Source organism: Phocoena phocoena, chromosome 2, assembly GCF_963924675.1.
Source record: "Phocoena phocoena chromosome 2, mPhoPho1.1, whole genome shotgun sequence".
Taxonomy (NCBI): domain Eukaryota; kingdom Metazoa; phylum Chordata; class Mammalia; order Artiodactyla; family Phocoenidae; genus Phocoena; species Phocoena phocoena.
Window position 1 is genome coordinate 60750417 of NC_089220.1, and position 27179 is coordinate 60777595.

The 27179-nt window shown below is 37.1% G+C and overlaps 1 protein-coding gene across 1 annotated transcript in view; it reads right to left on the reverse strand.

Moving 5' to 3' along the window:
• The window catches only part of TTC6 (tetratricopeptide repeat domain 6), a 199394-nt gene that overhangs the window by 36971 nt on the left and 135244 nt on the right, over window positions 1-27179 (reverse strand). The window contains exons 10-17 of the mRNA XM_065871682.1: window positions 26173-26543; window positions 23781-24243; window positions 23345-23474; window positions 22339-22511; window positions 20499-20635; window positions 6283-6452; window positions 3042-3162; window positions 1458-1608 (exon numbers count right to left, since the gene is read on the reverse strand). Of these exons, the coding sequence (XP_065727754.1) occupies window positions 1458-1608; window positions 3042-3162; window positions 6283-6452; window positions 20499-20635; window positions 22339-22511; window positions 23345-23474; window positions 23781-24243; window positions 26173-26543 (1716 nt within the window). The remainder of the gene's footprint in view (window positions 1-1457; window positions 1609-3041; window positions 3163-6282; window positions 6453-20498; window positions 20636-22338; window positions 22512-23344; window positions 23475-23780; window positions 24244-26172; window positions 26544-27179) is intronic.

Genomic DNA, 27179 nt, shown 5'->3' on the forward strand with positions numbered 1-27179 from the left:
TTCTAACTATTCTTTTTATTGACTATATAATACTCTATAGTGTGAATACAAAATAATTTATTCAACCATTACTGTGAAGAGGTTTTTGTCTCCTCAGAACAATGAGTCTTTGAATATATGTCCTTACACCTTGATATTATGCTGGTGCTTTGGTTTCTAAATATGCTCGGAGGAAATTCCAACTTTCCCATAAGGCCTCAGCTCCATCAACAGGGAGTGAAGCAAAAGGGCCACACACATTCCCCACCCCTTCCCAACAGGGATCAAAAGCAAACCTGCCCTGGGGATAATACCAAAATGGCCCCAGGGTCTTCTGCTTCCATCATCAGGAAGGTAAGGACTTAGTCACAATGCATCCTGAGATGAAGACAATGAGAACAGAGCCCCTAGCAAACTCCCAATGGACATGCAGTGTGAGCAAGAAATGAACCTTTGTTACTTTAAGATGGTGATTTTGAAGTTTTATTTGTTGTTGTTGTTGTTTTCCACAGCGTAACAGGCTATCCTGACTGAAACCAATGTGAGGAGAGGACTTGTAGGAGATGAGGGCAGAAAGGTAACAAGGAGCCAGTTCACATGAGCTCTTGTAGGCCTTTGGCTTTTGCAAGATTTGGCTTTTATTCTGAGCACAAAGGGAAGCTATTGAAGGGTTCCAGGCAAAGAAGTGAAATAATCTGATTTATGTTTTAACAGGATCACTATGGTGCTGTTTTGAAAACCCATCAAAACGGAATAAAGAACAGAAGCAAAAAGACCAGGAGGCTACTGCAATAACCCTGGTGAGAAATCAGTGTCTTGGACAGGACAGTTAATAATGGAGCAGTAGAAGGGAATATCTGTTTTGAAAGGTAGACACAACAGCTAACAGTCTTTATCTCTGGGAAGTCCAAGTTGGTTGGAGTCAGAGAGAGCTCTTATTATTTACTATATTGTTTGAATTTTACACTAAGGATATATTATTTTTTTAATTTAAATAACTTGTAAATTAAAAAAGAAATTTAAAGGAAAGTGTAAATGATTTGGACCCCATTCTATGCACAGATCTCATTCTATGAACTCACCCATTCACTCACTCCTCATACACACACACACACAAAACTGATGGACTCTAAAATGTTAACAGTAGTTATCTCTAAAGAATGAAATAATGGATGTTTTTTAATGTATTCTTATTTGCATACATATATTACATGTGGTAAATATACATTGCTTTTGTAATAAGAAAAAAAACAGGCATTATTTTTAAAAAAAAGACAAAAATTCACACCTAATCAGGAGAGGATTTTTAAGTGGGTAATTAACTATCAATATATCTACCTAATATGTATTGTTTATAAATGCGTTAGGCTCTGTAATTAGCTGAAAAAGAATACGTTGATATATCTGAAATTACATTGAACAAATATTCAAAAAATTGAAACATTTTTTAAAAATCAAAGTTCTCAAACCTTAAATACCTTATGATAGGCTTCTGCTCGACAAATATAGCTTTGAATATACATAGGGTCAAGTCTAATAGCCTCAGAAAAATACCGAGTGGCTTCAATGTAGTTATCCAGGTGTAGTAGATATATGAGGCCAATATTTATATAAGCCAAAATAATGGTTCTAAAAAAAATGAGAAAGCAAAATATTCTTAGACATTTTCATTACTCCAGATATTCTCCAATTATAAATGAACCTAATGAAATACATACATCAATTTATACCAGGGTTCTTTCTCTTGGACAGGACAGTTTTCCTAAAGCAAAATAAATTAGTTAAATACTTTCTATTAAAAATTATAAACACCTTTATGAAATCCTTAGTTAGGAATAAACATTTGTAGAGCCTGTCCTAGGAACTGATTTCCTGAAGTCTCCTAGACTCTTAGCAATACTTCACTCTTCCCTGACTTATTCTTGACTTATCTTGGATAACAAGCTTAGTTTTCCTTAACTCAAAAGTTTTTGCCTCAAGCTATGTTATATTCGCCAAGAGAAAGGGTGAGGAACAGTGAGAGAGAGCAATATTCTCGAGGCTTAGGGTTAAAAATCCTCTCCACAGAGGTATTAACCCAGTTGCTTTTCTATATCAAATAAAAGTTGTTTTTCTCTCTTAGAATCAAACAATTTTCAATGTAGAAATAACCTTAGAAATTATTTGTTCTATGCCTCTATTTCAAAATGAGGAAACTACACATTCTGTATCCCAACTGCACAGAAGCCCTGACCCTTTTGCCGACTGCCCACTTTCTGGCTTTCTGCAACTGAAACTCATTTCTTTCTCTTCCTGACTCAAAAATATCCCAAAGAAAACCACTGTGGCCATTGTGGAGCCATGTTCCATGACTTTTCCCAAGTCAAGTTCAAAGTTTACCTTAAATAAGCTAAGTAAGCAGTCTGCCGGTTGGCACAGAATGGGCATGATTTGTTACTCTTTCTGACACCTTCCATTTTAAAGAATACTTCTTTGAAAAGAAGAGGAATTATTTAATTAACTTATACTTTTTACAGCCTGGCTTTCTGACTAGTGTATGTAACTTTCAGTCTGTTCCTTCCTGAACCTGTGTTCTAATGGTATTTGCTTTTTTTATTTTGCTTGACTAAACAAAATGTAGTCAGAAGTTCTAAATAGAGGATTTCTTCCCACTGAGTCGTATATTGTGCCTAGCAACAATATAGCAAGCAAGTATTTTGCCATTATTTTAAAACTTGATGACAATTTTCCATGAACTTAACTTCAAAAAGCTTTAACCTGGGCATCCCCAAACTGCTCTTAATTACTGGTTGGTTTTGCTATCCTTGGATTTAAACTCCTCTCAAACCCATTCAATCTCTAAAGTTTGCAAAAGCATCTGTGGCAAACAGATATTGAGAACAGTTCTTATTTTAGAAGTAAGCTTATTTTCAGAGGTAGTATTCTAATTCTAGGGTGACTTCATAATTGTCTCATTTTTACAAGGTTATTAATGATGAGGGGAAAACGCTTTTTCTTCCACCTTGGTGTTTTCCTGATTTTATATGAAAGTGAAATCAATATGAATCAAAGGGAAAACATACCTTTCTAGAGAAATAACAGCTTCAAAGTCACAAACTGCCAGCAACCAAAGTTTTAGATCCGCGTAGAGTACGCCACGATGCAGGAAGCAGCTAAGATTCTCACAGCCGTCATTTATGAGAGCTTAAGAATAAAGGGATATATCATATTCAGGTTCTGAACAAACATATCCGAGTTACATTTTAGTCTATGCCCCTTCCTACTGCTTATTCTTATTTTTTTTAACATTACATAAAATAAAACATATCTGTCATGAGTGTACTTATTTGGTGAGTAAAACACAATACTCACATAAAAAAGTGTATTTGTTTATAAGGAACAATGTGATTGTTATGGTTCACAAACTCATTAGAGCTGGAAGAAATCCTGGTATTAATCTATGATAGTCCACTCACTTTACAGATGAAGAGATTAAGGTCCAAAGGGGCCAGGTACAGTGACCATGCAAATCAATGGCAAAGGTGGGCCTAGAATCTAACCTCTGATCCCCTGCAGTGGATTGCAGTCAGAAAGGTGCCATTGCCCTTGATGGCTTGTTATTATTTGGAAGATAGGAAGGCATCATTACTGGCCCAAGAACAGGTTCTGGTACAAACCCAGACTGGGGCAGACAGAAGAGGTCAGGCTTATACACATAAACCAGGAGGGACAGCTCAAAGAGGCTACTCCAATTGCAAGCAGACCTTGGAGTTAAGGCAGGCAACTTGACTATGCGTATCCCAAAGAACAGAAGCATGGGGCAAAAATAACCTCCTCTCAGGACTCCAGGCATGTGGCTCTCATCAGTGACCAGTCTAGCAGTCTAGAGGTTATCTCATGTCTCCTCACTTGCTGATTCCCCCTCAACTTTCAAAAACATGCAGTGAAGTAGATGAAATTTTTACATTTGATCCACATCGCCCAAGCTTCTCAAGCTAAAAGGGAAAGTTCTGCAAAAAATGTACATAATGTTCACAGCCTGGGACACAAATATGCACAATACTAGATTTGGGGAAGTATTCCTAGTGTAAGCAGTGATCATACAGATTAAGTAATCACTTGAAGGCCATTTGACTGTTCAGTTCACAGTATGACTGTCTAGCAAGGAGAAAAATAGCTGCAGTTGGTTAGTTGGTTGCTCTAGAAAAATAGAAACATTCTTCTTTTTTTTAATTTTTTAATTTAATTTATTTTTTTATACAGCAGGTTCTTATTAGTCATCAGTTTTATACACATCAGTGTATACATGTCAATCCCAATCGCCCAATTCTTCACACCATCACCACCACCACCCCGCCGCTTTCCCCCCTTGGTGTCCGTATGAGAAACATTCTTCTTGAGGAAACAAAAATATTAGAATTACTTATCCTCTCTGTGCTTTGGTTTTCTCATCAGTAAAATGGGGATGATAATAGTACCTACCTCATAGCATTATTCTGAAGAGTAATTGAGACTCTCCATATATAGCATTTAGAATAGTGCTTGGCAAGTAGTGAAATGCCTAATGAATGTTAGATATTATTATTAGCTTAGAAAAATATATTGAGGGTCCTTTTTGATTGTGAAAGATAAAACTCCTTACGCTATCCTATAGGAAAAGATTGAGGCTAAAATAAAGCTGGTCTGCTCTGAATAATTAAATAACAAGGATCTGTATTATTGTGATAGCCTAGAAAAGAGCAGGTGAAAAGCCCAAAACTTGGAGAAGAGGGAAATACGAGAAAGCAGCTCTTAGGAAGACCAGGAAGAAAGGGGTTTAGCCAGATGGCAGATGGACAGTGCTGACAGAGACCAATAAAAGATAAACTTACAGAAATAAGGGTGTTTAACCTTCAAATTTAAATTATCTGTGCTAACTTTATCCTCTGAACCCTAAAACATTTAGTAACAGATGGTAGCCGTGAGCAGTGAACTGGTGAACAAAAATGGAGACTCAATCAGACAGCAGAAATTAGGTACAAAGATTCCAAGAGAATTGAACAGGAATCCTCAGTTCTCTCTTCTAGGAATCCTTGGAAATAGAAGGGAGGGCACTAGACTCCTCTCAGCACATAGGATGGGCTTTGAGTTATTTTATTTGAATATTCATGGGAAGGGTGACCTCAGAAGGCAAATGGATTTAGAGATATCAAGAAACAATCATCTTTTGGAGTTCCCTGGTGGTCTAGCGGTTAGGATTCGGCACTTTCACTGTTATGGCCCGGGGTTCAATCCCTGGTCAGGGAACTGAAATCCCGCAAGATGCAAAGCACTGCCAAAGGAAAAAAAAGGAGAAACAATCACCTTAGATTGCCTCCCCTGAGGAGCTATGTATTCTCTTCCTAAGAGTCTAGTGGTCTCCTTAATCTCTAGATTCTGCCTCATCTAGGATGTTGGGATTCTAGCACTTTGCACCAGGTGAACACAGCCATGTTTGGAGTGTTGGACTCTGGCTAAAATTTGCCAGTCAGGATGGGCTAATTTATTCAGCTGGACACTGTTTACTGAGCACTTATTCTATGTCCAGAATTGTGGACATATTCATATACCAAGAATGCACTGGTACAGGGTAAAGAGGAAATGGCCACTTTTAGCTGCTGCATCGTCTTACGGAGGATTCTCAAAGCCCATTTTTAGTCTAAGGGTTACAAAACTCTGAATTTGACTAATCCATGGGCTGGGTCTATGGAGTAGGACACAGCCCACTAGGAAAAATCACTACCATTTTATCAAGACGACTAAGAAATAGGCCTGGGGCTTCCCTGGTGGCGCAGTGGTTGGGGATCCGCCTGCCGATGCAGGGGGCGCGGGTTCGTGCCCCGGTCCGGGAGGATCCCACGTGCCGCGGAGCAGCTGGGCCCGTGAGCCGTGGCCGCTGGGCCTGTGAGTCCGGAGCCTGTGCTCCGCAACGGGAGAGGCCACAACAGTGAGAGGCCCGTGTACCGCAAAAAAAAAAAAAAAGAAATAGGCCTGGATTTCCATAAATAGCCTCAGAACTTCATATATAGAAAGAGATTTCTTTGATATGATATTCTCTCTGTCACAGTTGTACACACTTAAACACACACACACTCATACACACTGAAAGGGGATATTAGAAACACTTTTAGCTAAATTATTGTAGCTTTAAGTATAAATAAATATATATGCTATATAAGCATATATATATAAATGTATAACAATGTACATATTACATTAGTCATCCCACATTAGTATCTACTCCAGGAAAGTGAGCTGCTGAACCTCAGATTAAATTCCATGTATTTGCCATCAAAGGTGAAGTACCTGAAACACTATAATCCTGCAGTGCTCTAAGAGGGTTACTCTTCCTAAATAAGCAGGCTCTGTAATACAATGCTAACCAGTTATTAGGATCTAAGTGAATTGCAGTAGAAAGATCTTGAGTTGCTTGCTTATAAAAGTGCCGTTTAAAATATACTCTCCCTCGGTATGTCCTAGAAAAAGTAAAAAATTCATTTCAACATGTACTGCAAAATATAAATTTTCTTTTTTTGGCAAGCTTATACAACTAATTTTATATTTGAATAACAACTTGTGATTATTTCTCTTTGCTTCCCAGGAAAGTTTAGTCATAATGTTAATAGCAAAAAGGATATGGACAATTTATACATAAATATGTAAATATATAATAAAATACTTTCTTATTATATGTATAAATAAATATATAATAAAATACTTTATGCTTGTTGATAATATTATATATTAATTATATATATGCTTAATAATTATATTTCTTACATTTATCAGAGAGGTGTGCCAATAAAATAAATGAGGCACCCAAGATACACTGAAGATACACCCCCAAAAATGGGAGGCAGCTCTATCTGCAAGGGTAAAGGCTATTGCATCAGTTTTATGAGTTGAATTCTATCTCCATTAACTTCTGACTTCAATTTCAAAATTTTCATTGACCTATATCAACTCTGAAAATCTCATCTTCGATCACTTAATAATGTAAAACAAATCAGTTTTTACAGCTAAAATAAAAAAGACAATTAAGGAAAAACAGGAAGAAAGCTAGTAGGTTGCCTGCTCTGAAGAAGTTAAATCCAGGGGGAGAAAAATAGATGTTCAAGAAGGTTATAGTATGAAAACAACGGTAATTTGGAAAAAAGAGTACAGCAAGTAACAGAGGTCTTTCAAAAGCACTAAGCATCCTAAGACTTAGGATATTTTATCGTGGAACAAAATATTTTTTTACCCCACATATAAGAAATGTCTTATGTAGTTTCTAATGAATATAAGAATCTTACATTTATTTTTAATAATTTCTGATTGCTAAAGACTATTACTAATTATTTCTAAGTATATATATGATTCTGAACTTAAAAGCTTACAGAATAAAGCATTACTAATATTTTTTGTAGGATTCCATTAAGTCATGTCAATTCCTCAAACACACTGACTTCTGCGTCCATTCCTTCTTTCATTTCTACCGCCTCAATACTGAAGACCCTCATCAGATCACATCTGGGCTACTACTTTATTCCATTCTTATCTCTAGAGTGATGAGATTTGATCATCAGCTAATAAAGATCACTTTTCTCAAAAACTTTCAACAGCCCCCTATTGACAATGGGATAAGGCTGAATTCTTTAAAAAGGCATATAAGGCCTCCCATAAGATAACACCACATTATAACACCTTGAATTAACCTTCTGTTCTTCTCCAACTAATCTGATGCCTTCCTGCAAGTAATCCCCCTTTAAGTCAAGAAGTAGACAACCAGAACAGAACAATAACTAGGGATGAATTTTTAAAGAGCTTCAGAAAAGTTTGCCCTCTCTTCAAATGGCTGCAAGCTGAGATAATTCTAGAAGTAAGTTATTTCAAACTTTCAAAGAACAAAAATTATCCAATTCTAAAGACATGTTTCTAAGAAAAGAAAAAGATGAAAGACTTAATTCATTTTGAGAAAGTAGCCAAATCCTGAAATCAAAATCTGACTATGAAATTAGTGAACAATCTTACTATGAATATAGATGAAAAACTCTTGAAGAAAGTGAAGATAAAGCAAATTCAGTATTGTTTAATAATGTTCTATCTAAAAATATATGATGGTCAAGAGGCATTTATCCTTCAAAATTAGAAAGCCTATTACCATGAAATTCTTATACGTAGATCATAGGAAAAAAATTTAAACAGGAATCAAGAGATACTCCTTTGAAATAATTAAAGAATAAATGGCTCAAAAATTACAACTGTGATGTTTCTTGGTAAAAGTCAAAGGCATTTTCATTAAGTTCAAAAGATGAAGATTCTTATTATCACCAACATTATTGTTAAGTTAAAGTTGATGCAATGATAAAATGAGTTGGGAGATTAGAGTAGAGCAAAAGAGGTAGAACAGGGAACTCCGAAACTCCACCTTTCCACAAAAGCAATGAATAAGCGGGCAAATACTTTCAGAAGCAATTAAAGAATTAAGAATCTAATTAAAAACTTAGAATCACCAGGGTAATACTTAATAAAGGAGGAAAAGCTGCTGAATTTTGGTAAGAGAGCTCTGTGGTGTTCTAACTCACCCTATTTCCCTCCCCAACTTCCCAGACCCATGGTGGCCTTGAAGAAAACAACCTGCATTCCTGATGCAGGTTACTAGTACCAGAGGGAACAATACAAATCTTATTCTCAAAGAACTGTAGCTGTGTAGTTTTGACCTCTCTGGTGGATCACTGAAAGACTGGCTCAAATGTTTCCCTTTGTTTTGACTGCCTTAGAGCTTTCCCAGGGCTGATGTGACTTCCTGGATGGTGTTTATCAAAGTCATTTAAAGGCAAATGTATTAGCTGCTGCCACTTGGGGCAAGGGATAACAGTTGGGGCAGGCAATAGTCAAACCAAAAACCCTTGTAAGAAAGAAGGTGGAGAAGGAGATACCAGGGGGATGAGGGCTTTAGAAAGTTTCCGCATATTGTAGGGAATCTAAACGGCCACATGCAAACCCAAGGCTGAAAGCATGCACAGAAAAGACCTACGAAGACCCTTAGCTTTCACCTCTGGTTAATTCAGGCTCTGTGCAAGTAGGACATGAAAGCTAAGGCACTGAAGTTGTCTGGATAAGCATTCAAGGAGTGCCCCAAAAGAGAGTCAATCTGCAAAGACTGAGAGAGTTTTTTTGTTTGTTTCGTTGGTTGGTTTCGTTGGAATCTCAGTCAAATCACTAGCTAACCTCCAAGATAACAGAACACAGACTTCAGTGGCCACACATGACAAAGAATACAGACTTATAAAATCTGTTCAGAAAAGTCACTAAACAAACTACACGAATGACAAGAAGCAGCAACAAAAAACACTGGAAGAAGAGGTGAATATGATATCCAAAGGTGCCACATAATAATATTCAAAGTGACTACTTTTCAACAAACAATTACAAGTAATGCAAAGGAAGAAGAAAATATGGCCCATTCACAGGATAAAAAGAAAAAAATAGAAACCATCCTTGAGGAAGCCCAGACATTGGACAAAGACTTAAAATCAACTGTCTTAAAATCAACTTAAAAACTTTAAATAAACTATCTTTGGGAAACCCATGGCAGTCCAGTGGTTAGGACTCGGCGCTTTCACTGCCAGGGCGCAGGTTCGATCCCTAGTCAGGGAACTAACATCCTGCAAGCCATTTGGCCCAGCCAAAAACAAAAAAACAAAACAAAACAAAACAACCCACAAAACTATTTTAAATATGTTCATATAGCTAAAAGAAACCATAAAGAACTAAAGAAAACTAGGAGAATGATGTCTCAACACATAGAGGGTATCAGTAAAGATACTGATAGATAGAACTAGATTGATAGATAGAGAAATTATTGAAAAAAAGGAACCAAATAGAAATTCTGGAGTTGAAAACTACAAAAACGAATGAAAATTCACTAGGTTTCAACAACAGATTTGAGAAGGCAAAAGAAAGATTCAGGAAACTTGAAGTAAGGTCAATTCAGATTATCCAGCCTGAGAAGCAGAAAGAAAAACAGAGTGAAAAAAAAAAGGCTAAGGGACCTCTGGAACACCATCAAGCATACCAACATATGCATACATTGCAAGTCACAAAAGGAAAGGAGATAGTAAAGGAGCAGAAATGACATTTGAAAAAGTAATGGTTGAAAGCTTCCCAAATTTGATGAAAGAAATGAGTCTATACAACCAAGAAGCTCAATGATTCCATAAATTCGAAGAAATGTAGAGGCACCTTATAATCAACCTGGTGAAAGCCACAAGGAAAGAATCTTGAAAGCAGTATGAGAGAAGCAACTCATCATGTATTTGGAATACTCAATAAGATGAATAGCTGATTTCTCATCCAAAATCACAGCCAGAAACATCATGACTCACTGAATAGTCTATGAATCATAAACACAGTAAGTAAAAAGAAAACCACTCTTAGGCACAATATACCAAAACTGCTGAAATCCAAGGATGAGAAGGGCTTCCCTGATGGCATAGTGGTTAAGAATCTGCCTGCCAATGCAGGGAACACAGGTTCGAGCGCTGGTCGGGGAAGATCCCACATGCCACAGCGCAACTAGGCCCGTGTGCCATGACTACTGAGCCTGCGCCCAGGAGCCTGTGAGCCACAACTACTGAGCCCGCATGCCACAACTACTGAAGCCCACACTCCTAGAGCCTGTGCTTCACAACAAGAGAAGCCACCACAATGAGAAGCCTATGCACATCAACAAAGAGTAGCCCCTGATTGCTACAACTAGAGAAAAGCCCTTGCACTGCAATGAAGACCCAACGCAGCCAAAAATAAATAAATAAATAAAAATGTTAAAAACAAAGACAATGAGAAAAGTTTAAAAGCAACCAAAGACACATTACTTTCAAAGGCATTGACTAACCACTGATTTTTTCACTTAAAAAAAAAAAAAGGAATCTATATGACACTGCATTGCAATATGTTCAAAGTGCTAAAAGAAAATAAATGCCAAGGGAGGACCTTCAAGATGGCAGAGGAGTAAGACATAGAGATCACCTTCCTCCCCACAAATACATCAAAAATACATCTACATGTGGAATAACTCCTACAGAACACCTACTGGCAGAAGACCTCAGACTTCCCAAAAGGCAAGAAAATCCCTACATACCTGCGTAGGGCAAAAGAAAAAAGAAAAAACAGAGACAAAAGAATAGGGATGGGACCCACACCTCTTGGAGGGAGCTGTGAAGGAGAAGTTTCCACACACTAGGAAGCCCCTTCGCGGGCGGAGACAGGGTGTGCGCAGCGGGGAGCTTCGGAGCTGCGGAGGAGAGCGCAGCAACGGGGGTGCAGAAGGCAAAGCAGAGAGATTCCTGCACAGAGGATCGGGGCCGACCAGCAGTCACCAGCCTGAGAGGCTTGTCTGCTCACCTGCTGGGATGGGTGAGGGCTGGGAGCTGAGGCTCGGGCATCAGAGGGCAGATCCCAGGGAGAGGACTGGGGTTGGCTGCGTGAACACAGCCTGAAGGGGGCTAATGCACCACAGCTAGCTGGGAGAGAATCTGGGAGAAAGTCTGGAAATGCCTAAGAAGCAAGAGACAATTGTTTCAGGGTGCGCGAGGATTGGGGATTCAGAGCATCCCCTAAACAAGCTTCAGAGACAGGCGTGAGCCGCAGCTTTCAGCGTGGACACCAGAGACAGGCATGAAACGCTAAGGCTGCTGCTGCAGCCACCAAGAAGCCTGTGTGTAAACACAGGTCACTATCCACACTTCCCCTCCTGGGAGCCTGTGCAGCCCGTCACTGCCAGGGTCCCGGGACAATTTCCCTGGGAGAACACACACCACGCCACACGGTGTTGCAATGTCAGGCCAGCCTCTGTAGCTGCAGGCTCACCCTGCATTCTGTACCCCTCCCTCCCCACAGCCTGAGTGAGACAGAGCCTCCTAGTCAGCCGCTCCTTTAACTCCCTCCTGTCTGGGTGAAGAGAAGACGTCAGAGGGCAACCTACATGCAGGGGCAGGGCCAAATCCAAAGCTGAACCCCAGGAGCTGTGCAAACAAAGAAGAGAAAGGAAAATTTCTCCGTGCAGCCTCAGGAGCAGCGGATTAAATCTCCACAATCAACTTGATGTACCCTGCATCTGTGAAATAACTGAATAGACAACAAATCCTCCCAACATTGAGGTGGTGGACTTTGGGAGCAACTGTGGACTTGAGGTTTGCTATATGTGACTGACTAGTTTCTGATTTATAAGTTTACATTAGTTTAAATTTTAGATCTTTTTATCATTGTTGGATTTGTTTATTGGTTTGGTTGCTCTCTTCTTTTTTTATTACCTTTAAAATTTTTTATTCTAACATTTAAAAATTTTTTATTTTATTTATTTATTTTCTTCTCCCTTTTCTTCTGAGCTGTGTGGCTGACAGGGTCTTGGTGCTCTGGCTGGGTGTCAGGCCTGAGCTTCTGAGGTGGGAGAGCTCAGTTCAGAACGTTGGACCACCAGAGACCTCCTGGCTCCATGTAATATTGATCCGCAAGAGCTCTCCCAGAGATCTCCATCACAACACTAAGACGCAGCTCCACTCAACAACCAGCAAGATACAGTGCTGGAGAACCCACAGCAAACAACTAGCAAGACAGGAAGACAAACCACCCATTTGCAGAGAGGCTGCGTAAAATCATACTGGGGCACAGACACCCCAAAAGAGACCACAGGAGGCAGTCCTGCACACCAGAAAGACTAGATCCAGCCTCATCCACCAGAACACAGGCACCAGTCCCCTCCACGAGGAAACACACACAACCCACTGAACCAACCTTACCCACTGGGGGCAGACACCAAAAACAATGGGAATTACGAACATGCAGCCTGTGAAAAGGAGACCCCCAAACACAGTAAGTCAAGCAAAATGAGAAGACAGAGAAATACACAGCAGATGAAGGAGCAAGGTAAAAACCCAACAAACCAAACAAATGAAGAGGAAATAGGCAGTCTACCTGAAAAACAATTCAGAGTAGTGATAGTAAAGATTATCCAAAATCCTGGAAATAGAATGGAGAAAATAAAAGAAACGTTTAACAAGGACCTAGAAGAACTAAAGAGCACAGAAACAATGATGAACAACACAATAAATGAAATTAAAAATTCTCTAGAAGGAATCAGTAGCAGAATAACTGAGGCAGAAGAATGCATAACTGACCTGGAAGATAAAATAGTGGAAATAACTACCACAGAGCAGAAAAAAGAATGAAAATAATTGAGGACAGTCTCACAGACTTCTGGGACAACATTAAACGCACCAACATTCAAATTATAGGGGTCCCAGAAGAAGAAGAGGAAAAGAAAGAGACTGAGGAAATATTTGAAGAAATTATACTTGAACACTTCCCTAATATGGGAAAGGAAATAGCCAATCAAGTCCAGAAAGGGCAGAGAGTCCCATACAGGATAAATCCAAGGAGAAACATGCCAAGACACGTATTAATCAAACTATCAAAAATTAAATACAAAGAAAAAATATTAAAATCAGCAAGGGAAAAACAACAAATACCATACAAGGGAATCTTCATAAGATTAACAGCTGATCTTTCATCAGACACTCTGCAAGCCAGAAGGGAGTGGTGGGACATATTTAAAGTGGTGAAGGGGAAAAACCTACAACCAAGATTACTCTACCCAGCAAGGATCTCATTCAGATTTGATGGAGCAATTAAAACCTTTACAGACAAGCAAAAGCTAAGAGAATTCAGCACCACCAAACCAGCTTTACAACAAATGCTAAAGGAATTTCTCTAGGCAGGAAGCACAAGAGAAGGAAAAGACCTACAATAACAAACCCAAAACAATTAAGAAAATGGTAATAGGGACATACATATCGATAATTAACTTAAATGTAAATGGATTAAATGCTCCAACTAAAAGACATAGACTGGCTGAATGGATACAAAAACAAGACCTTTATGTATGCTGTCTACAAGAGCCCAACTTCAGACATAGGGACACATACAGACCGAAAGTGAGGGGATGGAAAAACATATTCCATGCAACTGGAAATCAAAAGAAAGCTGGAGAAGCAATTCTCAGAGCAGACAAAATAGACTTTGAAATAAAGACTATTACAAGAGACAAAGAAGGAGACTACATAATGATCAAGGGATCAATCGAAGAAGAAGATATAAAAATTGTAAATCTTTATGCACCCAACATAGGAGCACCTCAATACATAAGGCAAATGCTAACAGCCATAAAAGGGAAAATCGACAGTAACACAATCATAGTAGGGGACTTTAACACCACATATTCACCAATGGACAGATCAACCAAAATGAAAATGAATAAGGAAACACAAGTTTTAAATGACACATTAAACAAGATGGACTTAATTGATATTTATAGGACATTCCATCCAAAAAGAACAGAATACACTTTCTTCTCAAGTTCTCATGGAACATTCTCCAGGATAGATCATATCTTGAGTCACAAATCAAGCCTTGGTAAATTTAATAAAACTAGAAATGTATCAAGTATCTTTTCTGACCACAATGCTATGAGACTAGATATCAATTTCAGGGGAAAAAAAATCTGTAAAAAATACAAATACATGGAGGCTAAACAATACACTACTAAATAACCAAGAGATCACTGAAGAAATCAAAGAGGAAATCAAAAAATACCTAGAAACAAATGGCGATGAAAACACGATGGCCCAAAACCTATGGGATGCAGTAAAAGCAGTTCTAAGAGGGAAGTTTATAGCAATACAATCCTACCTCAAGAAACATGGAAAATCTCAAATAAACAACTATTCTTATAACTAAAGCAATTAGAGAAAGAAGAACAACAACAACAAAAAAACCCATAGTTAGCTGAAGGAAAGAAATCATAAAGTTCAGATCAGAAATAAATGAAAAAGAAATGAAGGAAATGATAGCAAAGATCAATAAACCTAAAAGCTAGTACTTTGAGAAGGTAAACAAAATTGATAAGCCATTAGCTGGACTCATCAAGAAACAAAGGGAGGGGCTTCCCTGGTGGTGCATTGGTTAAGAATCCACCTGCCAATGCAGGGGACACAGGTTTGATCCTTGGTCCGGGAGGTTCCCACATGCCACAGAGCAGCTAAGCCTATGTGCCACAAATACTGAAGCCTGCATGCCTAGAGCCCGTGCTCTGCCACAAGAGAAGCCACCACAGTGAGAAGCCCACGTGCAGCAATGAAAACAAATGCAGCCAAAAATAAATAAATAAATAAATATTTTTTAAAAAAAGAAACAAAGGGCGAAGACTCAGATCAACAGAATGATAAATGCAAAAGGAGAACATCACACTGCAGAAATACAAAGGATCATAAGAGATTACTATAAGCGACTATATGCCAATAAAACAGACAATGTGGAAGAAATGGACAAATTCTTAGAAAAGCACAACCTTCCAAGACTGAACCAGGAAGAAATAGAAAATATAAACAGACCCATCACAGCACTGAAATTGAAGTTGTGATTAAATATCTTCCAATAAACAAAAGCCCAGGACCAGATGGCTTCACAGGCGAATTCTATCAAACATTTAGAGAAGAGCTATCCTTCTCAAACCTTCCATAATATAGCAGAGGGAGAAACACTCCCAAACTCATTCTAAGAGGCCACCAAAACCCTGATACCAAAACTAGACAAAGATGTCACAAAGAAAGAAAACTACAGGCCAATATCACTGATGAACATAGATGAAAAAATCCTCAACAAAATACTAGCAGACAGAATTCAGCAGCAAATAAAAAGGATCATACATCAGGTTCAAGTGGGTTTATCCCAGGAACGCAAGGATTCTTCAGTATACACAAATCAATCAATGTGATGCACTATATTAACAACTTGAAGGAGAAAAACTATATGATCACCTCAATAGATGCAGAAAAAGATTTTGACAGAATTCAACACCAATTTATGATAAAAAAAAAAACTCCAGAAAATAGGCATAGAGGGAACTTTCCTCAACATAATAAAAGCCATATATGACAAACCCACAGCCAGCATCATTCTCAATGGTGAAAAACTAAAACCACTCCCACTAAGATCAGGAACAAGACAAGGTTGCCCACTCTCACCACTATTATTCCACATAGTTTTGGAAGTTTTAGCCACAGCAATCAGAGAAGAACCAGAAATAAAAGGAATTCAAATTGGAAAAAAAGAAGTAAAGCTGTCACTGTGTGCAGATGACATGACATTATACACAGAGAATCCTAAAGATGCTACCAGAAAACTACTAGAGCTAATCATGGAATTGGGTAAAGTACCAGGACACAAAATTAATGCACAGAAATCTCTTGCAGTCCTATACACTAATGATGAAAAATCTGAAAGAGAAATTATGGAAACACTCCCATTTACCACTGCAACAAAAAGAATAAAATACCTAGATATAAACCTACCTAAGGAGACAAAAGACCTGTATGCAGAAAATTATAACACTGATGAAAGAAATTAAAGATGATACAAACAGATGGAGAGATATACCATATTCTTGGATTGGAAGAATCAACATTGTGAAAATGACTATAGTACCCAAAGCAATCTACAGATTCAATGCAATCCCTATCAGACTACCAATGAAATTTTTCACAGAACTAGAACAAAAAAATTCACAGTTTGTATGGAAACACAAAAGACCCTGAATTGCCAAAGCAATCTTGAGAAAGAAAAACAGAGCTGGAGGAATCAGGCTCCTGGACTTCCAAGTACACTCCAAATCTACAATAATCAAGACAGTATGGTACTGGCACAAAAAGAGAAATATTGATTAAAGGAACAGGATAGAAAGCCCAGAGATAAACCCAGGCATCTATGGTGAACTTATCTTTGATAAAGGAGGGAAAAATATACAATGGAGAAAAGACAGCCTCTTCAGTAAGTGGTGCTGGGAAAGCTGGACAGCTACATGTTAAAGCATGAAATTAGAACACTCCCTAACACCATACACAAAAGTAAACTCAAAATGGATTAAAGACCTAAATGTAAGGCCAAACACTATAAAACTCTTAGAGGAAAACATAGGCAGAACACTCTATGACATAAATCACACCAAGATCCTTTTTGATCCACCTCCTAGAGAAATGGAAATTAAAACAAAAACAAACAAATGGGACTTAATTAAACTTAAAAGCTTTTGCACAGCAAAGGAAATCATAAACAAGATGAAAAGACAACCCTCAGAATGGGAGAAAATATTTGCAAATGAAGCAACTGACAAAGGATTAATCTCCAAAATATACAAGCAGCTCATGCAGCTCAATATCAAAAAACAAACAACCCAATCCAAACATGGGCAGCAGACCTAAATAGACATTTCTCCAAAGAAGATTTAGATTGCCAACAAACACATGAAAGGATGCTCAACATCACTAATCAGTAGAGAAATGCAACTCAAAACTACAATGAAGTATCACGTCACACCAGTCAGAATGGCCATCATCAAAAAATCTAGAAACAATAAATGCTGGAGAGAGTGTGGAGAAAAGGGAACCCTCTTGCACTGTTGGTGGGAATGTAAATTGATACAGCCACGATGTTGAATAGTATGGAGGTTCCTTAAAAAACTAAAAATAGAACTATAATACGACCCAGCAATCCCACTACTGGGCATATACCCTGAGAAAACCATAATGCAAAAAGAGTCATGTACCAAAATGCTCACTGCAGCTCTATTTACAATAGCCAGGACATGGAAGCAACCTAAGTGTCCATCAACAGATGAATGGATAAAGAAGATGTGGCACATATACAATGGAATATTACTTAGCCATAAAAAGAAACGAAATTGAGTTATTTGTAGTGAGGTGGATGGACATAGAGTCTGTCATACAGAGTGAAGTAAGTAGAAAGAGAAAAACAAACACCGTACGCTAACACGTACGGAATACGTGTTAATATATGGAATCTAAAAAAAAATGGTTATGAAGAACCTAGGGGCAGGATGGGAATAAAGACGCAGACCTACTAGAGAATGGACTTGAGGACACAGGGAAGGGGAAGGGTAAGCTGGGACAAAGTGAGAGAGTGGCATGGACATATATACACTACCAAATGTAAAACAGATAGCTAGTGGGAAGCAGCCACATAGCACAGGGAGATCAGCTCAGTGCTTTGTGACCACCTAGAGGGGTGGGATAGGGAGGGTAAGAGGGAGGGAGATGCAAGAGGGAGGAGATATGGGGATATATGTATAGCTGATTCACTTTGTTATAAAGCAGAAACTAACGCACCATTGTAAAGCAATTATACTCGCATAAAGATGTTTTTTAAAATAATTAATTAATTTTAAAAAAGAAAAAGATATGAAAAAGAGTTCTTTACCCAAACTATGAAACATTACTGACCAAAAGGAATGAAGACCTAAAGAAACAGAATGTACCGTATGCATACATGGAAGACTCAAAATTGTTAGGATGTCAATTTCTCCCTACTGCTCTATAAATTCATTGCAACCCCAATCAAAATACAAAGGAATTGCCACAGAAGTTGACCTGCTGATTCTGTTAGGTTAAACCGTATGAAAATTTGAAATTTTACTATTTTGATCTATAAAGAAGTCAATTTTCATATAGTTTAACCCAACTCAATGTGTTTGGAAATGCAAAAAGCCAAGGAACGCTCTGACAATTTTGACAGATCAAAAGAACTGTTCTACTGGATTTCAAGACTTATTATGAAACTATAGTATTTAAGGCAGCATAGTATTGGTGCAAAGACAGATTTTTTTAAAACCTGCAAAATAGAAAAAGAGACTGAGAAATAGATCCACCCATACATGGATCTTCATTTCCTACAAAGCTAACACTGCAAAGCGATGGTAAAGGCACAGGGTTTTTATTAAATGTTGCTTGGAAAATTGAACATGCATGTCGAAAAAGTGAAATTTGTTTCCCTACTTCACATCATATACAAAAATTGAGTCTAGGTGTACTGTAAATCTAACTTTAAAAGCGAAACAATAAACCTTCTAGAAGATCAGACAGGAGAATATCTACATGACACAAAAGTAGAAAAAACTTACTTATAGTACACAAAAAGCACTAACCTTAAAGAAAAACGTTACTAAATCAGACTATGCTTCATTTTAAAACTTTGTTTACCAAAAGACAATTATTTAAGGAGTGCAGTGACAATCTGGAGGAGGAAAAAAATGTGCTGTAAATATAACCAACAAAGGGCCCATATCAAGAATATGTAATAGTTCATACAAATCAATAAGAAAAAAGACCAACAACCCAAAAGTCATCAATGACAAAAAAGAAAATCCAAATGGTTAAGAAAATTTTGAAAATGAATAATCATGTTGGTAATGAAGAAAATGAAAATTCAAACTAAATGAGATAATACTACACACCCACTAGGATGGCTACAACTTGAAAGTTATAATAGTACCCAGTACTGGTGTGGAGCCTGCATATACTGCTGGTAGTACAACCAGTTTGTAAAATTAGTTTGGCCCTACAGCTGAACAACTGCATACCCTATATACCATATGTTCTACTCCTACTTGTGCATCCAACATAAATGAGTATATGTGTGTCATGTATAAGAAAGTTGAAGGAAACAGTATTTGTGATCATCAAAAATTAGAAACACTCAACTGTCCATCAACAGTAGGATGGATAAGTAAACTGCAATATATTCATGTAACTGAATACTATACAAAAATTAAAAGGAGAAAACTACAGCCACATGCAATAGTATATAATATTCAATGAAATAAGTTAGAATTGAAAGAAAACTACCTTATGATTCTCTTTATATAAAGTTCAAAAAAAACCGGCAAAACTAAACCAAGAATGTTTAGGGACACATACTTATGTGTTGAAACTATAAAGAAATACAAGTCAGGACAGTGGTTACCTTCTCAGGAAGGCAAAGGCACAAGGGGGTGCTAGTAATGTTGTTTCTTGACCTGATAATGGTTACACGAGCATTTACATTGTGATAAGTCATCAAGCTGTATGTTTGTACTTTGTATACTTTTTTTGGATGCTTGCTGTATTTTTCTATAAAAATGTTAATGTTAAACAAAAACTGTGAGTGAAGAGATGAATAGGTATGGCTACATACACATTTTAAGCCTCTTCAAAACAAAACTTAGATGAAAAGAAAAGCAACAAAATGGAAACTGTATTATGCACAATAAGGTTGGAAGAGCAAACTTTAATATCCCAGTTACAATAAGATAGCACAGAAATCTATATGAACAGTTCTCTGTACTGAATGAATACAAAGTATATGAAAAGAAGTCCAAAGAAACAAAATATAGGTCAATACTTCAAAAACTGATAATGTAACTAGTATTCAGGAAATGCAAATGAAACAATTCTAAATTATCATTTCATGCCATTTAAGTTAAATTACCCACTACTCTTAGGGTATAGGTAAAGATTTTCCTTCACTAGTAGCACTAAAAATCGATTCACTACTTTTAAAGGGCTGTCTGATGTATTTCAAGAAATTTTCTTTCCTGAGAATGTATTTCAAAAAAAAAAACATTCAAAAACCATATCTAAAATAATTCTCACCTTGCTTGAGAATTTTGGGGATCTATATTTAACAAGGCTGTAAAATCCTCTTCAGCTGCAATCCAGTCTTCATTTTCATAGTAGAACATCCCACGTTTAAATAATGCATCTGTTCTTCTGGGATCATAAAAGATACACTACACGGGGGTGTGGAGGGGAGGCACAAAAACATATCACATAATGAAAAAAAGAACAAGAAAAGTATATAATCCTATAGCAAATTAAATGGACTAAAACCATGTTTTTAACTTCAGATTACATAAAAACAAACTACTTTAAGATGCCAGAACTTTCAGATTTGCATTTGAAGACCATGCCTTTAGGAAGTCCATTTGTCATCAAATTCTAGAAAGTGGAGGTTTTATTAAAAAAACAAAAACAAAACCCAGCACATACAAGAAGCCAAGGTTTCTGCCCACTAAAATTTTTATTAATAAAACCTCATAAGTAATTGTTCAGCTAGAGTAGCGTTATATTGGATCTATCATAGCATTTTATTCCAATTAAAGACAATATATATTAGATCACATCAAGGCTGATTCAATGAAATTAAATATGGATTAATTTAGTCCCTAAAATGGTGAAAAGAAATGAATTGGTATTGGCATGGTTCATTCATTTCACATTGAGATACAAGGCAATAGAGTAACGAGACTAAATCATTGTAAACTCAGTTGTAAAGTTCCTTGCCTATTGATAGTGGGGAAAAAATGAAGTACAAAGATTATGAAGTATTTTTAAAACAGGGGAAAAAAAACTCTAAAGATTCTGAAGTTTGTTTGACCTCAAGTTGCTGCATTAGTCAATCTTTAAACTATTGGTGCTAGATAAAGGAAATGATCAGAAAAGATATTTTAATAATTTTAATATCTTCAAAAGAGATTTGTGGTCACTTCTAGACAAGAAGTTACCAAAACTTATAATATTCTCTTGAAGCAAAAGAAAGTCAAGTATGTGGCTAACCATCATAGATTAAGAAACAGGGCAGTTGGGAACATGAAAAGCTAAATTATTTCAATAACATCTAAGTTCTCAATTGTACTAAGAACTAATAATTTAAAGTCAGGAGTTCATGGTTACAATTCTGCCTCAATCAGTGGAATATCTGCTTGACTCCAGCCTCAAAATACAGTTCAGCTAAAATTCACTTCCTCAAGGGAATTCTCTGATATCCCCCAACCAAACATAAATTGCCTCCCATAATCTTTATTTCCATCATAGCATTCATCACAATTTGTAATTATATATTAGTGTATATATTTATTTCTTTAATATCTGTCCTTTAAATTATAGGCTCCATGTAAGCATGAAACATGTCTGTTTTATTCACCAAGATTTATCCACTACATAACACTACACAGTGCCTTAGCCAATAAATATTTGTGAGTAAATGAATGAATGAATGAATGAGCCAGTGAGCACAGCCTTCTTTTGAAGCAGATAGGTTTGCTGCAGAAGAGAATCAGCTACGTCTCAAGAGTTAAGAAGCAGAAAATGATTTTCTCCATTGTTTGAAAGAAAGAAGCAATCTTCAAAGGTTTCTTTATTCTCTGCTTCATAGTCCAAGAGAAGAGAGCTGGAAAAGTCAAGTCCCCCTCAAAGTTGCCTCTTGCCTCAATGCTCCCACACCTGAATCAGATGTAAATCCATCCATTCAAAAATATCATTGACACACTGTTAATATCAATCCCAGTAACGAATGTTCTAGGGCCTAATCTAAAATAAACTAATTTTGATTATATAACATATGAAAGAATTTCAACAATTTGCTGTAATATTAGGATGAGAATATCATGCTCTAAAATATATAAATGGCAGAATTATATGTGATACAGCTTACTTTAGTGAAGTCATCAATGGCCAGTACTTTGTTTTCTATTTCGTACATCTCACCCCTCCTGAAATATATATCAGCATCCATGGGCTTGCACTTAATTGCTTGAGTATAATTTATAATTGCCAAAGTACTGTCTTTTTTTCCTCTGAAAATTTCTGCCCTTGAAATATATGCCTCTAAAGAAAATTAAGAAGGTGAAATTTAGTGTTACAGTCCTAAATTTTTAAAGACGAATCCTTCACCCTCCAAAAATGTAGTCTTAGAATAATGTACCTCTATTATACTTTCTTTGCCATTTAACTTAAGATTTGTTTTTTATTTCAACAATGCAAGATTTGTTCTCAAAGCCTGGATAAATGTTTATGGTTAAGTGTTTTCAATTTCAATATGAAATAACAAAAACTAACTTTTTTGTATATCTGAAATGTTTCATAATCCTTTAACGTTCATAGTAAAAAGTTATATTTTGATGGTACAAAATCTTATGGACTTTTAGCAGAGATCAGCATAGATTTTAAAAAAAACACTTATTAAGCTCATGTTATATTCTAGGGGTATGTTGTGGGTGCTGGAGATACAAAGATGAATATGACATTTTCTCATTCCCCAAAAGTTCCATGTCTAGTCATTCAAGTTGGTTAGAGAATGGTACGTAAACACAAACGTAAATGTGAAGTCTTAAGAACGCTACAACTCTAATTCAGACTAAATTTGTAAATCATTTCTATAACTAAAAATTTTAAGTTCATATTCTTCTTACGGGATGAGCAGTAAGGAACCAATTTATTGTAATGTATACCAAGGACATTAACATTTCAAACCATGATAAGTATTTTTAAAACAATAGGATCATAAACAGTCCTAAATATATGCTATTGAGAGTAAATTTAACTTGGGAAGTCACAACCATTTGTGGAGATGTATATGTCTTGAATTATGTATCTTTATACCACTAAATGACCAAAGCTTAGGTAAAGATCTAAGTAATATAACTGCACAGACAACCCACCTGCATTATTTTTATTATATTTATTTATATAATTCAAGTCATCCAAAGCTTCATTAATTCTGCCTTGGAAAAGATAAATGAAATGTCGGTGCCAATAGGCATTGAGAAACAATGGCTCCAAGAGTATAGCCTAGAAAATAAATGTATAAATTCAATTTAAATTGATTTAAGGGAAGATATCCCATCAAGTAAATTTTCAAACATTATTGATCCCAATGGCTTTGTATGTGTATAATATAAAATGATGCCTCCCAATCTGACAGACAAAATCAAGTGTTTTTAATGTTAATTATTTGAAAATGCCAATAATCATACTTTCACAATCCCACGTGTATAATACAAATATTCATTGTTCAAAATTCTAGTAAAAGTTAATATATAGTTATAAGCAAGGATAAATTGTTAATATTATTATTTTGATTAAATAAAAACTTACTTCCTGTAGATCATTCATGGCACTCTGGAGCTTTCCCAGTTTCCTATAAAGAGCTCCACGCCTACAATATAAAAATGCAGGATATTTCTTCTTACTATTTATTTCTTCAGTCAATATCTCCACTTCGGATTCATAATGTCTAATGACCGCTGGAGGAAGACGAGACTCCAAAGAATCACTCAATTCTATTTTTGGTGTTTTTTTCACTCTTTCAGACGAGTCTTCATGAACAGATATTTTAACAACTTTCTCTCTTGGGGTTGTCTTCTTTTGTTTAGGCTTCGAGAACATGTCAAGAGCCCACGTTTGAGGATCACTATTTTCTGGAATTCTTCCTTTACTTTGGGCAAATTTGTCAAAATTTAAACACAAAGGTAGACTGGGACACCGTAATAGACGTTCATATAGTGGAACTTTGAGCAAAAATTTCTTCTGTCCAGGAAGGATTCCGTGAGACTCTGATCTAGTATTCAAAAGAGTGATTTTTAAATTACAGAAATATAATTTTTATAATGAATAAATCAACTCAGCCACAGACAAAATTACTATTTCTCTGTTACCAAAATAAAATTACATGGTACTTTTATGCAAACCAAGTCCTCCTGTTCATTCACTGAGATCATATGAAGAATCTCTGTGAGTTTATAAAAGCAGAAGACTGTTATTAAAGATGCAGCCTTTGTAGAGAACTGAAATAAAGGGTCAGTGCTCCCTTCAGGCTTAATTTACACCCCTACCACCAACCAGAGGAAATACAATGGAGAATTAAGGAGTTAAAACTTGATGTGAGGGCTTCCCTGGTGGTGCAGTGGTTGAGAGTCCGCCTGCCGATGCAGGGGACACGGGTTCGTTCCCCGGTCCGGGAAGATCCCACATGCCGCGGAGCGGCTGGGCCCGTGAGCCATGGCCGCTGAGCCTGCGCGTCCGGAGTCTGTGCTCCACAACGGGAGAGACCATAGCAATGAGAGGCCCACGTACCGCAAAAAAAAAAAAAAAAAAAACTTGATGTGAGAAAAGAAATGACATCTAAATGGTTTGCAAGGACATGAACTTGAGGAAGAAGGAAAGATTTGCCTCCACAACAGGCTAACACAAAACATCCCAGACTTCATCCCAAACTTAGTAGGCTATCAAATTAGATGACATGTAATAAGCTTTCAAACGGTATGTTTCTTCTAGGATTATCCTCCTCAAACTCTCCATTTCCCACACAGTTTTCATTCAGTAGCATTTATGCATGCCGGTGCTGTACTAGGGAAGAAAAAAAAAAATCACACCCCATCATTTCATTAATATTTACCAAGTGTGTACTATGAGAAAGACCCGTGCTAAAAGTAGGAGAATAAGAGTGAGAAAAATCAGTACCCTTTCCTTTCCTTACTCTGTGACACTCCCCACTCTTCTCTACACTCTAGTGCAAGCCACCATCATCTCTTCTGTCTAGAGTACAATAACTTCTTAGTTCCCTGCTTCTCCTCTTGGTCTCATCCATTCTCCACATGGCAGCTAGCATGTTTTTTTTTAAACAAATGTAAATCAGATCATGTCACTCCCTCCAAGAGTTTTCTCTAGTACCTAGAATACAAATCAAATTTTTCACCATAGTCTACAAGACTGTACATGATAAGACCCCAGCAAATGTCTCTAATAACACTACTTTCTCGCCTCCCACTGTTCCAGGCACAGAGCAAGCCTCAAGGGTATTGCATTTTCCAGTCCTTCTGAGTGGCTGACTCCTTCTCAATTACTATTTCTGGTCAAATGCCACCTTAGAAAGACCATCTGTGCCAAATAGGTTTTGTTTCTACCTGCACATTTATCTCTATCCTTCTCTACCTTGCTCTTTGCCCTGGAGTACTAGTCCATACAGACTACAGACATAGGATCCCTTGCTATCTTCTAATCAAATATGTCCAATTAGGAGCCCTGAAAAGGGCAAGAGTGAAGTCAAAGTATTTATTCCTCTGGTCCTCTCCTGAAGGGTTGCCTCACACTGACCATGATCTTTGACCTAAGTTCACTACTTATTTCAAGGAAATCCTTTCCTTACAATTTCTTTCTTCCAGGTTCTAGTAATCACTCCCTCTTTTTGTCCTCTCATACTTAGGGGTAGAGATTGGCTCTATTATCTCTAGTCCCAGGATACTACTCTATCATTTGTGGTTTCCCTATGCCCTGACATCTTTGTAAATTTCCCTTGTTATACCTTCCTAGAATTATTCTAAATTGAGAGTGCTGTTTACTCCTGGGACCCTGACTGATAAATTAATCGGTACCAGAGATGGGCCCAGGAAATACACACACAAAAGGATCCTTCAATGACTGAATTATAAAATTAAGGCCCAAACCATAATACATTTCTTAAACTATAACGATTGTTGATTAAACAGACCTTTTAAGAATTTTTGGAGGCTTGGATAACTCATCATACACAAGTGTAAGTTTACTGAGTCTTAATCCTTTCTTCAGTTTCATCTTCTTTTTCTTGGGATAAACAACGTAAGTAATGCCAGCTTGTCTAGATGCTTCAATGAGAGAAAGAGACAGGCCTCTCGAACTGTATCTGCCCTGCATGTTGTCTAAGATAGTATCTATATTTTCTTTCACAGAGACGGGTTCCTCAGTCTCATTTTGCTCAGCCATCCAGTGCTCCAACTCCTTTGTTTTCCGAAACATCACCTCTTTCATATTGCTTTGCATGTCATCCTTAATCTCTAATGGAGTTATGGTCTCCTTCTTCAACTCAACTGCAGATTTTACTCTCTTATTTATAAGGAGACAAAGAAACCGAAAAAATCAATTTAGTTGCTGTACATTTAAAATTAATTCAGTTACAATTGCTATTAATGTAATTTGGTCACTATTGAAAAATTTTAAATCATCTATTTTTGATGTTTTTCAAAAGCGAGCTTATAAGTTAACAGTGGGTTAGTTAAAGCAAAGTGCAATAATTTGGTCACATGACATTGCATTAGCTACATAAAAGTAACACTATAAAGTAGAAATGAATTAATTGTGATTTTATATATTCTTAATTAAAAATGAATGCTCTTTACATATCCAAATAAAATGCGTGCTCTACTTTTAGTTTAATGCAAAAACAAGTGGTAGAATGGGCAAAAATTATTTAAATACCTTACCTTATAAAATCAATTTGTGGGACTTCCCCAGTGGCACAATGGTTAAGAATCCGCCTGCCAATGCAGGGGACATGGCTTAGAGCCCTGGTCCGGGAAGATCCCACATGCTGCGGAGCAACTAAGCCCGTGCGCCACAACTACTGAGCCTGTGCTCTAGAGCCCGTGAGCCACAACTACTGAGCCCATGTGTCACAACTACTGAAGCCTGTGTGCCTAGAGCCTGTGCTCCACAACAAGAGAAGCCATCGCAATAAGAAGC